General features: G+C 43.1%; 1 protein-coding gene and 1 pseudogene across 3 annotated transcripts in view; one reads left to right on the top strand and one right to left on the bottom strand.

Moving 5' to 3' along the window:
• Positions 1 to 1,044, top strand: part of BCL2A1 (BCL2 related protein A1) — a 41,582-nt gene extending 40,538 nt beyond the window's left edge. For 2 of the 3 annotated variants that reach the window (XM_054452346.2, XM_054452348.2), the window contains exon 3: positions 824 to 1,044. In XM_054452346.2, coding sequence (XP_054308321.1) covers positions 824 to 931 — 108 coding nt within the window. In that variant the 3' untranslated portion in view covers positions 932 to 1,044. The remainder of the gene's footprint in view (positions 1 to 823) is intronic. The other variant, XM_054452347.2, reaches the window with a different exon arrangement.
• A 15,491-nt stretch (positions 1,045 to 16,535) lies between these two features.
• On the bottom strand, positions 16,536 to 17,636 carry LOC129014319 (farnesyl pyrophosphate synthase-like; annotated as a pseudogene).
• Positions 17,637 to 18,039: the final 403 nt, after the last annotated feature.

The raw sequence follows: 18,039 nt of genomic DNA, 5'->3' as shown, positions 1-18,039 counted from the left end.
CGCATTCTCATCCAAGTCCAGGCACCAAGGGGTTGGCTAATCTTAGATAACTTATTTTTTTTCTGGGCCTCGATTTCCTCATTTGTTAAAATAAGGGAGGGCTTCAGGCTAGATGATCTCAGAGGTACTTTTTGGTGAGGATTATTTGACTACAGATTGTAAATTAACTAAATAAAATGTACAGTTAATTGGGTTATCCTATATTTTTAAAACTATGTCTGATCACAAAGAGAGTAGATTATAAAAGAAACTATCAACCTTTTCGTAGCTTCAAAGGTATTAGTTTAATTTGGATTTATTGTGAGTTCTCATGATTTTCAATACAATGCAGTTTACAGTGTAATATAATTCATATTACAAATATAAGTGCATTGAAATCAATGTTGGACAATTGAACAAGAACGAGAAAAAAAAGGCTTTCTATCCTCTAGAGCTGTGCTTGCTGTCCACTATGGTAGTGAAATGTGGCTAGCCTGAATTAAGATGTGCTGTTAAGTACTAAATACTCATTGGATTTCGAAGGTTTGTTATGAAAAAAGAATATCTCATTAATGATTTTATACTGATTACATATTAAAATAAAAACTCTAAATGTATCTTAAAAGTTAGTTTTATCTATTTTTTTACTTTGTAAAATATGGCTACAAAAAATTTAAATTACAGATGTAGGTCACACTGTATTTCTGTTAGATGCTGCTGCTTAAGGGGTAGAAGGGGTAGAAGATTAACTATTTGCACTATTTAAATGAAAATATTTTCGCTTTTTATTCCAGCATACTTAATCTCCAATGATTTTTAAAATATTAAATTTATTCTCCTATAGGAAAATGGCTTTGTAAAGAAGTTTGAACCTAAATCTGGCTGGATGACTTTTCTAGAAGTTACAGGAAAGATCTGTGAAATGCTATCTCTCCTGAAGGAATACTGTTGACCAGAAAGGACACTCCATATTGTGAAACCGGCCTAATTTTTCTGACTTTTATGGAAACGATTGCCAACACATACTTCTACTTTTAAATAAACAACTTTGATGATGTAACTTGACCTTCCAGAGTTATGGAAATTTTGTCCCCATGTAATGAATACGTTGTATGTATTTTTCTCTATATGCCATTTTGTCTTCATTTCTTGGGTCTGGCTGGAAATTCAGCCAAAGGGTAAAGCTCAACACAGGAGCTAGGCAATTAATTCTGGGATGATGACCAGGAAGGCGGTGTCTTTTCTGCCCCACGGTAGACTCTTCAGGTGTGCCCATTACCCAAAAGTCCTTCTCTGTGTCACTAGGCTAGACTGCAGACTAGACTGAGAAGCAGACTCAGGCTAGAAGCAGACTCAGGTCGGCTTCCCTCTTCCCTCCTGCCTTCCTTCTTTCCCATGCTTTCTTCAGTTGCCAGTGCCCCTGGCTGCTTAGAGTTTCCACTGATGCCTCCTCCCCACCCTTCTCTCTCTGGCTTGCCATTTGGGGTTGATGGATATGGCAACCCGATATGCAAGATAGTCGGGGATATTCTGAACAAAGAAAATTAGGTAAATAATTCAATGTGGAACTAGTGTTTAAAAAAATGTTTGTTTGTTTTTTTTTTGTAAAAATGAACAGATTAGGAATTATGTAGTTTGTTAGATCTTGTGTTCTAATTTTTACATCAGCAAATATGATTGTGATATGGGAACTCTATACCTTGTTCTAGACCTTCCTGGCCTTCCCTTCCTCTTTTTTTTTTAATTTTAATTTTAATTTTTTTAAATTTTTTGTTTGTTTGTTTGTTTTTGAGACGGAGTTTCGCTCTGTCTCCCAGGCTGGAGTGCAGTGGTGCGATCTCGGCTCACTGCAAACTCCATCTCCTGGGTTCACGTCATTCTCCCGCCTCAGCCTCCCTAGTAGCTGGGACTAACAGGCGCCTGCCACGACGCCCGGCTAATTTTTTTTTTTTTTTTTTTTTGTATTTTTAGTAGAGACGGGGTTTCACCGTGTTAGCCTCGTAGTCCTGATCAAGTAGTCTCGATCTCCTGATCTCGTGATCCTCCCGCCTCGGCCTCCCAAAGTGCTGGGATTACAGGCATGAACCACCGCGCCAGGCCCTCTTGACTTCCTCTTACAAACATTCCCCCTGGGGCTTGCAAAATTACCTTTCCCTGGAAGCTGTTGATAGATTGCATAAAGAAGCCAGAGCTCGAGCCATGTACATTCTCGCCGGGCACTTCAGTTAATTAATGCTTTACCTAGGAGGTGTGATTCTCTTTTTTTTTTTTTTTTGTGTGTGTGTGTGTGTGTGTGTGTGAGATGGAGTTTTGCTCTTGTTGCCCAGGCTGGAGTGCAATGGTGCGATCTTGGCTCACTGCAACCTCCGCCTCCCGGATTCAAGCGATTCTCCTGCCTCAGCCTCCAGAGTAGCTGGGATTACAGGTGTCCCCTACCACGCCTGGCTAATTTTTGTATTTTTAGTAGAGATGGGGTTTCACCATGTTGGCCAGGCTGGTCTCAAACTCCTGACCTCAGGTGATCTGCTCGCCTCAGCCTCCCAAAGTGCTGAGATTTCAGGTGTGAGACAACGCACCTGGCCAGGAGGTGTGATTGTTAATGGTGGGGATTAGGACACAGGTGCTGTCAGTAGGGAAGCGTTTTTGGCAGAGGCAGCTTTGGTTTATTTAAGAAGTCACATCTAAGAGGCAACCATCTATGCCATCTGAGGCGCCTGTCTACTGGGAGCAGGGTAAGACTTCACAGTTTCCTTTTTTCTTCTCTTCCTCCAAGTGCCTCACCCCCACCCCCCCATCTGCTTTTAGTGTTCATTCCTTTTTTTTTTTGGAGACGGAGTCTTGCTTGCTCTGTCGCTCAGGCTAGAGTGCAGTGGCACGATCTCGGCTCACTGCAACCTCCGCCTCCTGGGTTCATGCCATTCTCCTGCCTCAGCCTCCCGAGTAGCTGGGACTACGGGTGCCCACCACCACTCCCGGCTAATTTTTTGTTTTTTTTTTTTTGTTTTTTTTTTTTAGTAGAGACGGGGTTTCACCGTGTTAGCCAGGATGGTCTCAATCTCCTGACCTCATGATCCACCCGCCTCGGCCTTCCAAAGTGCTGGGATTACAAGCCTGAGCCACCGCCCCGGCCGTGTTCATTCATTTTTGTGTGTTAATCAGAGCTGAGTGGTGGGAAAGAACAGTCACTGATGGTTCTAACAGGAAGTACATATATGGGCACTATTACCTGGAATACATTCACACTAGCAACCACAAAATCTGGTTTTTACACTGCAGTTATTTCTTTAGCAATGTGACACTGGGAAATCAGTGACTATTTCTGATTTGGTCTGTGACCTGGTCTTTTAAACTGTACCTTGCTGTGTGTTTTGTTTATTAATTTACTTTAAAAAAAGGTTTTTATGGCCGGGCGTGGTGGCTCACGCCTGTAATCCCAGCACTTTGGGAGGCCGAGGTGGGTGGATCACCTGAGGTCAGGAGTTCCAGACCAGCCTGGCCAGCATGGTGAAACCTCATCTCTACTAAAAATACAAAAATTAGCCGGGTGTGGTGGCGCGCACCTATAGTCCCAGCTATTTGGGAGGCTGAGGCAGGAGAATCACTTGAATCCAGGAGGTGGAGGTTGCAGTGAGCTGAGATCGCACCATTGCACTCTAGGCCAGGTGACAAGAGCGAAACTCCATCTCAAAAAACAAACAAAAAAAAAAGGTTTTTATAAACCTCAACTCTTACTTCATGTGGCACAGAAAAATTAAATGGAAACAGATCACAGGCCTAAATTTATGTGAAAATTATACAACGTCTAGAAGAAAATGTAAGAGAAAATCTTTACAACCTTGGTGTAGGCAGATTTGTTAGGCAGAACACACAAAGCTTGAGCCAGCAAAGAAAATATTGATAATTAAAAAATCAAAAAATTAAAAATTTTTAATTTTTACTCTTAAAAAGACACTTAAGAACTCAAACAGAAGGTATTTGAATTATACCTCAATAAAGCTATTAAAAAAAGCTCTCAAAAAGGCAAACCACAGAACAGGAGACAATCTGTACCACACTAATATCTGATAAAGGACTTGTGATATGTGATACTCTTACAATTCAATAACAAGATCATCATCAACCTAATACTAAGCATGGGTAAAAGATTTGAACAGACACCTCACAAAAGCAGATACACAATGGCCAGTAGACATGGAAAAGATGTTCCTGGAAAACATGTTCAGCACCATTAGTCATCAGAGAAATGCATTTAAAACCACAGCAAGAGACCACTACGCATCCTCCAGAACAGCTAAAATGAAAAAGATAGACAATGCCAAGCTTTTGGGAAAATGAGCAACTGGAAGTCTTACACACTACTGATGATAATATAAAATTGTACTATTACTTTGGAAAACAGCTTGGAAATTTCTTATAAAGTTAAACATACACATATTGTAGGACCCAGAAATTCTTCTCCTAGATATTTACCCCAAAGAAATAAAAACATATGCTCATATTATTCATAGCTTTATTCATAATAGTCCAAACTGGAACCCAAATGTTCATCAACAGGGGAGTGAATAAACACACTTTGGAATATCCATGAGACAGAATGTCACTCAGCAATAAAAAGGAATGAACTACTGGTACATGCAACAGAACAGATAAATCTCAAAAACATGTCGAGTGAAAAAAGCCAGTCACAAGAGTACACAGTGTATTATCTCCTTTATGTGAAACTCAAAAAAGGACAATACGTAGTGTCAGAAAGCAGGTCAGTTGTTGCCTGGGGCTGGGATGTGAGTATTGACTGAGTAAGAACTTTGCCTGGGGTGATAGAAATGTTCTTCATCTTGATTGTGGTAGTAGTTACATGGGTGTATAAATTTGTCAAAACTCATACAGATGTACACTTAAAACTGGTGCATTTTATTGTAGATAAATAATATCTCAATGAAGTTGACTTAGAAAAAAGTGTTTTTGGCCAGGCACGTTGGCTCATGCCTGTAATCTCAACACTTTGGGAGGCCGAGGCGGGCGGATCACAAGGTTAGATCGAGACCATCCCGGCCAACATGGTGAAACCCTGTCTCTACTAAAAATACAAAAATTAGCCAGGCGTGGTGGCTGGCGCCTGCAGTCCCAGCTACGAGGGAGGCTGAGGCAGGAGAATGGCTTGAACCCGGGAGGCGGAGGTTTCAGTGAGCCGAGATTGCGCCACTGCACTCCAGCCTGGTGTCAGAGTGAGACTCCGTCTCAAAAAAAAAAAAAAAAAAAGAAAGAAAAGAAAAAAACAGTTTTGCAAAAAATGATAAACACTCGTCAGAAGCAACGTAAACAGTAAGAAAAAATACAAAATTAGAGAAATAAAAATCACTCCAACTACTAATTTAAACTGGAAAGTTATTAATGCCGTGAATAAAGTCCTGAAGCACCATTATTTTGTTTGCCTTGTCATTTAAAAGGACTTTGTCATTGTAAATTAGAGCCTTGCTGACACTCTACCAGGCCCTCCCTACGTGGTTTGGTCTCTACTGTGATTGTCCCACTTCATTTCAGTTGTGTCCTCCTCGGGGGTCTGTCTTTTCTGCAGCTTTGCTGGGCTGTTTTCAGGACCTTCTGCCACAGATGTTTGCCCGTGCTGTTCCTTCTGCCTCTGCATCTGGTTAATGCTTACTTGCCTTTCAGATTTCAGCTCAAAGTTCACTTCTTCAGGATGCCTTCCCTGACTAGGTTAAATTCTGCAATTACAGTCTTACAAAATGCCACTGTCTCAATTACAGGGTTACATTTGTATGATTTTGAAATCAATATATCTGTTTCCCCAATAGATACTAAGTTCTGTATGGGCAGGAACCATGGCTGTTTTTGTTTACCATTTCATTTCAGAGCTCAGTTCAGAACCTGGTAAGAGTTCAATAATATTTTTGTTTAAAAAGAAATGGGGGCCAGGCACGGTGACTCACACCTGTAATCTCAGCACTTTGGGAGGCTGAGGCAGGTGGATCACTTGAGGTCTGGAGTTCAAGACCAGCCTGGCCAACATAGTGAAACCCCGTCTCTACTAAAAATACAAAAATTAGCTGGGCGTGGTGGTGTGCGCCTGTAATCCCATTTACTCAGAAAGCTGAGGCAGGAGAACTGCTTGAACCCAGAAGACAGAGATTGCAGTGAATCAAGATTGTGCCACTGCACTCCAGCCTGGGCGATAGAACAAGACTGTCTCAACAACAAGAACAACAAAAACTACAACAACAAATGGGAATGAACATAAATTGGTTTTGATTATGTCATTTTGTAGCAAATGAGGCTGGGGTGAGGCTGAACATCATATTCTCAGTAACAGCATGTGCTGTGGTTTGACTGCTCCAAAACTCATGTTGAAACTTAATCCCCAATGCAACAGTGTTGAGAGGCTGGGCCTTTAAGAGCTAATTCAATCATGAGGGCTCTGCCCTCACGAATGAATTAATCCATTTATGGATTAATAAATTAATGGGTTAATGGATTAATGGGTTATCATGGGAGGGGAACTGGTGGCTTTATAAGGAGAGGAAGAGAGACCTGAGCTAGCATGCTCAGCCCTCTTGCCATGTGATACCCTGCACTGCCTTAGGATTCCACAGAGTCCCCACCAGCAAGAAGGCCCTCACCAGGTCCAGGCGCAGTGGCTCACTCTTGTAATCCCAGCACTTTGGGAGGCCGAGATGGGTGGATCATGAGGTCAGGAATTCAAGACCAGCCTGGCCAATATGGTGAAACCCTGTCTCTCTAAAAAAAAAAAAAAATACAAAAATTAGTCAGGCATGGTGGTGTGCACCTGTAGTCCCAGCTGCTCAGGAGGCTGAGGCAGGACAATCGCTTGAACCCAGGAGGTGGAGGTTGCAGTGAGCCGAGATCGTGCCACTGCACCCCAGCCTGGGTGACAGAGTGGGACTCTGTCTCAAAAAAAAAAAAAAAAAGAAGAAGTCCATCACCAGATGCACCTCCTCAACCTTAGACTTCCTGACTTCCATAGCAGTACAAAAATACATTTCTTTCCTTTACAAATTACCCATTTTAGGTATTTCGTTATACACAACAGAAAATAGACTAATACAGCATGGGAGAGTGTAATGGCTGTTTAGTGGTTGTTGTCCATGTGCGAAGAACTTTAGATACATAATTTTTAATGTTCATGATGACCCTCTGAAGTAGATATTTTCCCTATTTTACTGTTGAAGAAACAGGCTTAAAACCAGTAAGAAACGTGCCCAATGTCACAGAGTTGGGGGCTTCTGATCTCCCAATAGTCCTCACTGGCTCTCAGTCACTGGGCGTCCTCCTCCTGCACCACTTCCTCCTGATCCCATGGGGCCACTCAGACCCTATGCTTCCTTCCCCATCCCTTTCACAGGCTGAAACTCTGCATGAAGGCCAACTGGGTGAAACTGGTTTCCCCACTGATGGTGAGGACCTTTGGTGGGCAGGTAGCCATCCCCATACTCTCTCTTTTTCACCTTCCACCCTTTTACATGTGTCCTCCCAGTTGTATTGTCCCCAACTTAAACTGCTTGCCACTATTTTGGATCTGGACACGTTTTGCATAGTGTGCAAAGTTGCTCACCGGGAAACGTTGCTTGGTAACATCCCACAGAACATGAAAATACAACAAATCCTTTATTTATAATTGGGAGCTCTGTGTGGTTATTTCTGCTTGAAGATGCTATTAGGATCCCATCACCAGGACAGGGCAACGCCAAATCGTTTTTCTACAGTTTGGGTTTTTGTGGATTCATCTGCCTTATGACTAGAGGCAGCATTTTCAAGACAGCTGACTGGGCCTAGGACTATGATTTATTGCCTTAAAAGCTAAGCCTGACTGGCTCACGTGAGATCCAAACCCACGACCCATGATTCCTTACACTGTTTTAAAGTAGGAGATAGATGACTAGGCTATTTGAGCAACAGAAGAATGTATATATAGAGTTTAGTATTATAAACTCTTGCAACACAATTATTTTGACACAATCTCATTTCCATTGACCTTACTTCCTATTTCACTGAGAACTTCTACATCCTCTCTCTGCCATATCTACCTCCCCTGCTGCATCTAGACAGGTTAAATTTCCCTTCCTGGTATTATGGTGAATCAGTTATTCTAAGGCCAACCCCTACATTTGTGTCTTAGACCTTGTTTCTTATTTCCTCTGCAGGAGGAAACTATTCTGCATCATACAATTTCCTGTCTCTAATGGACCAGTCCTATTAGCACCTGAACTTGCTATAGTTTCTCCTTGGTAAAAGCAAACAAACAAAAAACCAAACACACAGTCTCTGAGTGACTACCCTATTTTTTTGCTTCCCTTCATAGAAAAAATCCTCAAAAGAGCTCTCTATAATACTTCCTGTCTCCGATTCCTCTCCTCTCATTGTCTCTTGAACATGTATCAATCAGACTCTCATCCCCACTACTAAGTTCAGGGATGAATTCTCAGTCCTCAACTTCCTTTATGTGACATTTGACACAGTGAATGACTTTCTACATATTTTAATTTGACTTCTGGAACACTACTCTGTGGTTCTCCTCCCATGTCGCTGATTACTCTGTTTCCCTTGATGAATCTTCCTCATCTCCCCAAGCTAAACTCTGTAACTCTGAATATTGGAGTGCCCTGGCTAGTTTTTGGCTTACTTCTCTTCCTTACCTGCCTTCATGTGCTAGATATCTCTTTCAGTAGCATGGCTTTTAGGATCCACCATGTGCTGATGACTCCCAAAATCGTATCTCCAGCCAAGACCTCTCCCTTCAACTCCAGACTCAAATATCCAATTGCTGACCTGATGTCTCTCTACTTGGATGTTTAACAAGCACTTCAGATTTACTGTCTAAATCTGAATATCTGAACCTCTAACCCCTGAATCCTTCACCATCTTAGTTAATGGCATTTCCATCTTTTTACCCACTTAAGGTGGAAATCTTCTGGACTCATTGACTCTTTTCTTTCTTTCACTATACGCATTCAATCCATCAGGCAAAACTGTGTGGTTCTTTCATCAAAATACATGCAGGGCCAGGCGTGGTGGGTCACACCTTTAATCCCAGCACTTTGGGAGGCCGAGGCAGGTGGATCACGAGGTCAAGAGACCGAGATCATCCTGACCAACATGGTGAAACCCCGTCTCTACTAAAAATACAAAAATTAGCCGGGTGTGGTGGTGTGTACCTGTAATCCCAGCTACTTGGGAGGCTGAGGCAGGAGAATTGCTTGAACCCAGGAGGTGGAGGTTGCAGTGAGCCCAGATCATGCCACTGCACTCCTGCCTGGGCAACAGAGCGAGACTCCGTCTCAAAAAAAAGTATATAAATTATATATAATATATAAATTAACATGTAAATTATATATTTTATTAAAAAATTAATATATATAATTTCATATATATATAAATTACTTATTAAACTACTGCTATCCAGACTTGAACCACTTGAAGTCCCTTGTATAGATTTTGCAGTGACCTCCTAGCTGGTCGTCTGGCTTATTTCCTTGCTCCTCTACAATTTGTTCTCAACCTACAGTCAGAAGGGTCCTTCAAAATGTAAGATCACTTATGTTCCCTCTCCATTCACAACTCAGTGGTTTCCGCTGCACACAGAGAAATAGTCCAAGTTCTTAAAATGGGCTCCAACGCCTTTCACAATTTACTTCCCTGTGAACAGCTTGACTTCATCTTTCCCTTGCTCATGAAGCTTCCCTACAGTGTCAACCACACTCCGTCTTCCCAATATCTGAAACCTCTTATGTTACTGAGTCTTTTTTTAGGATCTTGATCTCTGCCTTGGTAACATGGCTCCTGAGGCTTAAACAAAATTGGTGAAATGTCCACAGAGCTCTCTGGGGACTCAGAACCATAATGAACTTCACACCTAGTGTGGCATGTACAAGTGCTGGTGCTTTGAAAGTACAATCCTTGATGGAAATGCAGAGTATGAATACTACATTGTTGTTAACTCTCAAGGATTTTGGAGCAAATGAGGAAGACTTTTCCCTCAAGGGAATCAAAGCTTTACCTAACTGGACAAGGGTGTTTTATTTTTAAAGGGTTCTGTCCAGGGTGCAGAATCATCAGAGTAGATATGAATACACAGAAAATAGATGCCTCGGAATTCCGCAGGGGCACCTGACCCACAGCATTCTTCCTCCATAGTGCTGGGGTCGCCTCTATCAGTAAGTCCTCAGGCTGCTCTGCCTGCCTCTTCAGTGTCCTTTTGCTTTCATCCTTGTTGATATCCAATCAGCTTCTCAACCAGAAACTTGGTTCCTGGCAGTCATTCTCAAACCTTCTTCCATTCCTTTTATTCAACTAAAAATGGACAAATCCTGCCAATTTTACTTGTTAGATATCTCTTAATCTACCCACTTTTCTCATTCTTAACTTTTATGCCAACCACTGATAGAACTTTTTTTTTTTTTTTTGAGGCGGAGTCCCACTCTGTCGCTCAGGCTGGAGTGCAGTGGCACGATCTCAGCTCACTGTAGCCTCCGCTTCCCAGGTTCAAGCAATTCTCCTGCCTCAGCCTCCCGAGCTGGGACTACAGACGCGCGCTACCACGCCTGGCTAATTTTTTTTTTGGATTTTTGGTAGAGATGGGGTTTCACCATGTTGGTCAAGCTGGTCTTGATCTCCTGACCTCGTGATCCACCTGCCTTGGCCTCCCAAAGTGCTGGGATTATAAGTGTGAGCCACCGTGCCTGGCCCCTTCCTCCCCAACCACCCCCCCCGCCCCCGCTTCTTTTTTTGAGACAGAGTTTCACTCTTGTTGCCCAGGCTGGAGTGCAATGGCATGATCTCGGCTCACCGCAACCTCCGCCTCCCGGGTTCAAGGGATTCTCCTGCCTCAGCCTCCCGAGTAGCTGGGATTACAGGCATGCGCCACCACGCCTGGCTAATTTTCTATTTTTAGTAGAGATGGGGTTTCTCCATGTTGGTCAGGCTGGTCTCGAATTCCTGACTTCAGGTGATCCGCCGGCCTCGGCCTCCGAAAGTGCTGCAGTGTGAGCCACCTTGCCTGGCCACAACCTTTTTTTTTTTTTTTTTTGAGACGGAGTCTCGCTCTGTCGCCCAGACTGGAGTGCAGTGGCGCGATCTCGGCTCACTGCAAGCTCCGCCTCTCGGGTTCACGCCATTCTCCTGCCTCAGCCTCCCAAGTTGCTGGGACTACAGGCGCCTGCCACCACGCCCAGCTAATTTTTTTTGTATTTTTAGTACAGACGGGGTTTCACCATGTTAGCCAGGATGGTCTGGATCTCCTGACCTCATGATCCACCCGCCTCGGCCTCCTAAAGTGCTGAGATTACAGGCGTGAGCCACTGCGACCGGCCCCGGCCACAACCTTTTTACTCACATATCCATATCTACTCCTGTCTCCATTTGGTACATTTGATACAGCCAGCGTATTAATCTTAAAAAGGAAATCTGATGTCACAATACTGCTTAAAAATCATTCAATTAATTCCAGCACTTTGGGAGGCCAAGGCAGGAGGATCACAGGTCAGGAGATTGAGACCATCCTGGGCAACATGGTGAAACCCCATGTCTACTAAAAATACAAAAATTATCTGGGCCAGGTGATCAAGGTCAAGGTGATAAGTTGTGTTGATAGCACACCTTGATATCATGTGATGAAAAGGCATTTAATCTTTGTGGTATTGTTTCCCCAAAACCCATAATCCCAGGAAAACATCAAATGTAAATTTGGGGACATTCTACAAAATACCCAACCAGTATTTCTCAAAACTGTCAAGGTCATCAAAAACAAAAAGTCTGAGGAAAATTTCACATTTAAGAGGAGCCTATAGGCAGGGCACGGTGGCTTACACCTGTAATCGCAGCACTTTGGGAGGCCGTGGCGGGTGGATCACAAGGTCAGGAGTTCAAGACCAGCCTGGCCAACATAGTGAAACCCTGTCTCTATTAAAAATACAAAAATTAGCCAGCATGGTGGCACATGCCTGTAATCCCAGATACTAGGGAGGCTGAGGCAGGAGAATCGCTTGAGCCTGGGAGGCAGAGGTTGCATTGAGCCTAGATAGTGCCATTGCACTCCATCCTAGGTGACAGAGTGAGACTCCAACTAAAAAAAAAAGAGGAGCCTATAGAGACACAGTGTGGTATCCTGGATTGGATCCTAGAACAGAAAACAGATATCACTGATGTCACTGGAAAAACCAGTAAAAAAAGTTTGGAGTCTATTTAATAGTAATATATCAGTGTTTCTTAGTTTTGTCAAATGTGCCATGGTAATGTAAGATCTTAACATTAGGGGAAACTGGATAAAGGATATGTGGGAACTGTTAGTATTATCTTTGCAACTTTTATGTGAATTTCAAATGATCCCAAAATGTTCATTAAAAAACAAACAGATGGCTGGGCTCGGTGGCTCAAACCAGTAATCCCAGCACTTTGGGAGGCGGGGGCAGGCAGATCACAAGGTCAGGAGATAGAGGCCATCCTGGCTAACACGGTGAAACCTCGTCTCTACTAAAAAAAAGTACAAAAAATTAGCCAGGCGTGGTGGCAGGCGCCTGTAGTCCCAGCTACTTGGGAGGCTGAGGCAGGAGAATCGCTTGAACCCAGGAGGCAGAGGTTGCAGTGAGCCAAGATTGTGCCACTGCACTCCAGCCTGGGTGACAGACAAAACAAACACAAACAAACAAACAGACACTGGCCGGGTGCGGTGGCTCATGCCTGTAATTGCAGCACTTTGAGAGGCCGAGGCGGGTGGATCACCTGAGTTCAGGAGTTCAAGACCAGCCTGGCCAACATGGCAAAACCGTGTCACTACTAACAATACAAAAAATTAGTCGGGCATGGTGGCAGGAACCTGTAATCCCAGCTATTTGGGAGGCTGAGGCAGAAGAATTGTCTGAACCCAGAAGACAAAGGTTGCAGTGAGCTGAGATAGATCATGCCATTGCACTCCAGCCTGGGTGACAGAGCGAGACTCTGTCTCAAAAAAAAAAAAAAAAAAAAAAAACAGAGAAACGAAATACAAGCTCATGTCATCTGGACCCAGGTTCTTCAGCTTCATCTTGTGCCTCTCTCCTCTTGGCTCTTGGTTGATTAGCCATTGGGGCCACCTTTCAATTCCAATATCATGCCATGTTTCCCTTTAGAACCTTTGTATATACAGTTGTTTCTTCATGAAAAATTTTCCAGTTTTTCTCTCTTCCCTGTTCTCACTCTCTCACCTAAAGAATGCATACTTAGCCTTGTGATTTCAGCTGAAAAGTCATTTCCTTGGAGTGGGGGTGGGGGTGATGGTGGAACAAGGGAAGGAGGGGTCGGTCACCAGCAACCTCCTAATCTATCTAAATGGAGAGAATGCTCTGTGCAGGCTGGCTATATTATCGTTTGCATGATAATTTTATTTCTTCCTGCAAATTGGCACTTGGTTTATACATTGATTAGTGGTAGTACTTCCCAAACACAACCAGTGAGACCGCATGGCAGTTGGTTATTGGGTTTTCTCTGGTGACACTGTGGCTTTTCTTTTAAATTTCTACAATGACTACCTACCACCCCGAGCTGAGGCAGTCAACTCCTTCTGAAAACGACGTGCCACCCTTAAAGTGCGTGGCAGCACTTCAGCTATAGCTCCATCAGCAAAGAGTACAATGGGGTTTCTTCTCTTGACCTGAAATTTCAACAGCAGCTGGGGATTTTATTAGCTTAATAAGTTGCTCTTCCCACCTCGTTGTCGCATGACACAGCCTTCCCTCCCTGACTCAGCAACTATCTGCTGAGCATCCGTTCCACACCAGGCCTGGTGTTGAGCAGTGAAGATACAGGTGACTGCAGAACATGGGCCGGTCTCATACTTCACAGGATGAACAAGAACAGAGCTACAGAGCTAATAAAACAGTGCTGTGACAGAGGAGGAGGTGCATTTTAGTGTCAGTTTTGGAGATCCTGGGTTAGAATCTGATAACCTTTATGTAGTATGTACGTGAGCTAGGGCAAGACACTTAGGATTTCCAAACCTGTTTCCTCTTCTATAAAAATACTGTAATAATATGTACTTTGTGATTCGTTTTGAGGAACATAGAAATTACATAAGAAATTTAACTTGGCACCTGGCATTTAGTAAACTCAAAAATGGTACCTATTATCACTGGCCTTATTGTAGTCCAGATGCCCGTTCTCCTCTCATCCTCCAGTTTTTGTTTTTGTTTTTTTTTAGACGGAGTCTCGCTCTGTTGCCCAGGCTGGAGTGCAGTGGCGCAATCTCAGCTCACTGCAAGCTCTGCCTCCCGGGTTCACGCCATTCTTCTGCCTCAGCCTCCCAAGTAGCTGGGACTACAGGCGCCCACCACCACACCTGGCTCATTTTTTGTGTTTTTAGTAGAGACGGGGTTTCACCGTGTTAGCCAGGATGGTCTCGATCTCCTGACCTCGTGATCCGCCCGCCTCGGCCTCCCAAAGTGCTGGGATTACAGGTGTGAGCCACTGTGCCTGGCCTCATCCTCCAGTTGTTAAATTTTTCCCATACTAATCAGCCTTATGTTTACCCACAAGAATCCATTCACATGACTGTGCAATAAGGACCACTGAATATTTTGTCAGGGAGAGAGGTGAGGGGCCACATAAAATATAACCGAAAAAAATTCCTCTTAGACATTTTTATTCTTCAAAGCAAAGTTTCTCTTCCTGGCTGTGTTGTTTCCAGGGACTTTTCCCTTCTTTCCTCTCCCTCCAATGCAGGAGAAACTAGCCTTCTTATCCCCACAATCTTTTCTTTGTATTTGAGTGATTTCCCTCTACTCTTCCCTTTGGGAAGCAACTTTAAGTCCTGTAGTCATCTTATGTAAGCAGTTGAGGGATCATGTTTTTATCATTTTGGCTTCTAGCTCTCTACCCCAAGTGTCTTTCAGAAGTACTTCTTAAAAAAAGAAGTCATACACATGGTACTTTCCTAGGAGGAGTTCTAGTGAATAAAACACCTGTCACTCAGACTGGAGTGCAGTGGTGCTCACTGCAGCCTCGACCTCCTGGGTTCAAGTGGTCTTCCTGCCTCAGCCTCCCAAGTAGCTGGGATCACAAGTGTATGCCACCACAACTGGCTAATGTTAAATTTTTTTTGTAGATATGGAGATCTTGCTTTGTTGTCCAGGCCAGTCGGGAACTCTTGAACTCAAGTGATCCTCCCCTCTCAGCCTGCGAAAGTTTTGGGATTACTGGCATGAGCCACTGTGCTCAGCTACATGTTTTTTGACTTAACACATAGGGTCAACTAAAATTCCATGTTTTTCACATGATGGTCTCTCCTATCACATGCTTTCATAAAGTTTATTTAACAGTTAAAAATTTTTTTGAACTTTTATTTTGCACTAATTTTAGTTTTACAGAAAAGTTGCAAAAATAGTACACTTCATCTAGCTGCCACCAACATTAACATCTTATATAGTCATAGTACGACTATCCAAAGAAGGAAATTAACATTGACACAGTATGATTAACCAATCTACAAATCTTACTGGTATTCCCCAGTTTTCTCACTAATGTCTTTTTCTGGTCCAAAATCTAAAAGAGATCATGCAATTTAGTTGTCATGTCTCCTTAAAGCTGTGACAATTCCTCAGTCTTTTGTCTTTCATGACTTTGGGACTTCTGAAGATTACTAGTCTGGCATTTTATAGAATGTCCCTCAATCTGGGTTTGATGGTTTCTCATGATTAGATTGAGGTTATGCATTTCCGGCAGGAATACAACAGAAAGCTGTGTCCTTTCCAGTGCATCATACTGGGGGCAACATATGTCATCTTATTAGTAATGCTAACATTGACTACTCAGTTAAAGTGGTGTCTGCTAGGTTTCTCCACTATTAAGTTTCTTGTGGGGATATATTTTTGAGATTATGGTGTTTTTGCGATTATGATGTTTCTCATCATTCTTCCACCCACTAAACTTAGCATCCATCAACAGTTTTCATCTGCAACAATTATAACTGCAATGTTTGCTTAATGGTGATTTTCCATTTCCATTATTCCTTCCACATTTATTAACTGGAATTATGTGATAAGGAAGCATATCTCTTCTCTCGTAGTTATTTATTCATATCAGTGTGCACTATGGATATTTATTTTATGGGTTATGATGTAAGATTATCATTATTTTGTTGCTCAGATTGTCCAAGCATTAGCCATTGGGAACCCCGATTCAGCTCCTGGCTCCCTTTTGTCATGCTCCCTTCCTTTCAGAGCATGTCCTTGCTTTGTGGTACCACAAGATACTCCAGTCTTGGCTCTGATTTTCACTGCCCCAACTCTAGAATCAGCCATTTCTCCAAGAAGCTCTTTTTTTAAAAAAAAAAATTGGAAAATGATATTAAGAAACCAAGATCTTGTTGTTAGATTTCATTGCTACTCGTGTGTTATTGCTTCCAGGTCCTCTCACAAACAGAGCTAGTTAATAAAATACAGGGGAAAAATGTAAATAAAGATATTTCTATATATTTTGTATCTTTTTTTTTTTTTTCTTAACACAATAGTTTATTTATTGAGTGCCTCCTCTCCCCAGTCCTTGCAGTCTCTAGGTCACTTTTTCTGCTTGTAGATTTTGTGCACAAGACCCAGAAAGATGGCTGGGAGCAGGGGCGCTGCGGACTGTTCAGTGAGACCCATAATGTGGCTGTAACCGTCTTCCTCATACTGCAAGAACACGGCCGGCAGATCCAGCTCCTCATATAGTGCCTTCACCTGGACTACCTTCTTGGCCTTCTTCTGTCCGTAATTTTCCTTCCGGATCTGGTACTGTTCCAGAGTGGACCGTTGCAGACACTGAACCACCACCAGCCAGCTGCATTTGTTGTCCTGGATGCCAGTGCCAACTTTGCGGGTCACAATGGGGTCCCCAAAGAGGTCAAGGTAATCATCCTGAACTTGAAAAAACTCTCCCATCTCCAGTAGGATCTTCTAAGCATTGGCGTGCTCCTTCTCACCATCAAGTCCTACCATGTGCATGACTGCAGCTGCAGGAAGGTAGAAAGAGTAGAAAGCTGTCTTGTACTTGACAATAGATTTGTACCTCTTTTCAGTGAATCTGCCAAAATCCACATGGTCCTAGGGGGCTGTGATGAGGTCCAGGGTCTGCCCAATCTCAGGCTGATAGGAAATCTGCAGGAAGAGCTCAATCAGGTTCCGGTAATAGGGCTGCGCTCGGCAATAGAGCTTCAGCAGGTAGTAGATACACGCTTCCAGAAGGATAGCATAATTGATGGCATCCTACCCCACACTCGTCTTCTGATAACAGCAGATCTGTCCCCAGCGGGTGAGGGATGAATCCATGATGTCATCTGTCACCAGGAAGAAAGCTTGCAGCATTTCCACACACCAGCCCACAGTCAGGGCCCTCTGGAGACTATCAGCATCCTGTTTCCTTAGCTGCACCAGCTCCTGGAATGCTACTAGCACCATCAAACCCCAGTGATACTTGTTTCCAATGGCATTGTACTCCAGGACCTCCTTGAGCCGGGCAATAGCATCTCCTGTCTCTGAGTGCCCCATGTCATCCTCAGTCAACACTCCAACGATCTGGGAGAAGTGCTGAAAGAAATCCTGCTTTTCTTGGGCATAAACATCTGATTTCTGGTCCCCATTCATTCTGAGGGAGGAGCAAAGGGCTGTGTTCCTGGATGTGGGTTCCTGCCGTATCTATCTGTGTGTGTACACTAAAAACCACGTGTTCATACCTCGGATTGACACCTCTGATTCTAATCCAAAACAACAGGGGTCATTCTAGCCTTCCCCCTTTTCTTATTTGTAACTTGTTTTTCCAACAGGGAGAATCCCGATTGTCATTGGTCACAACAAATTTACTTATTTGTTCAATGATATACAGACACAGATAAGGTAGATTCACAATTGCTAATTTATACCCCTGTGAAAAACAAATGTACTAACCAGAGGACAATATTTGTATGAAGTTGTTTTTGTCTTTAGTCTTATGACACAGTCAAAATAAAAGTTTCCTAAATTACTTAAGTATTTTCTTCTCCACCCACTTTGTGGTGGTGATGTTAGTTATTTATTAACACAGGTT

Source organism: Pongo pygmaeus, chromosome 16 (assembly GCF_028885625.2).
Source record: "Pongo pygmaeus isolate AG05252 chromosome 16, NHGRI_mPonPyg2-v2.0_pri, whole genome shotgun sequence".
NCBI lineage: Eukaryota > Metazoa > Chordata > Mammalia > Primates > Hominidae > Pongo > Pongo pygmaeus.
This window is presented reverse-complemented; position numbering and strand designations above follow the sequence as displayed.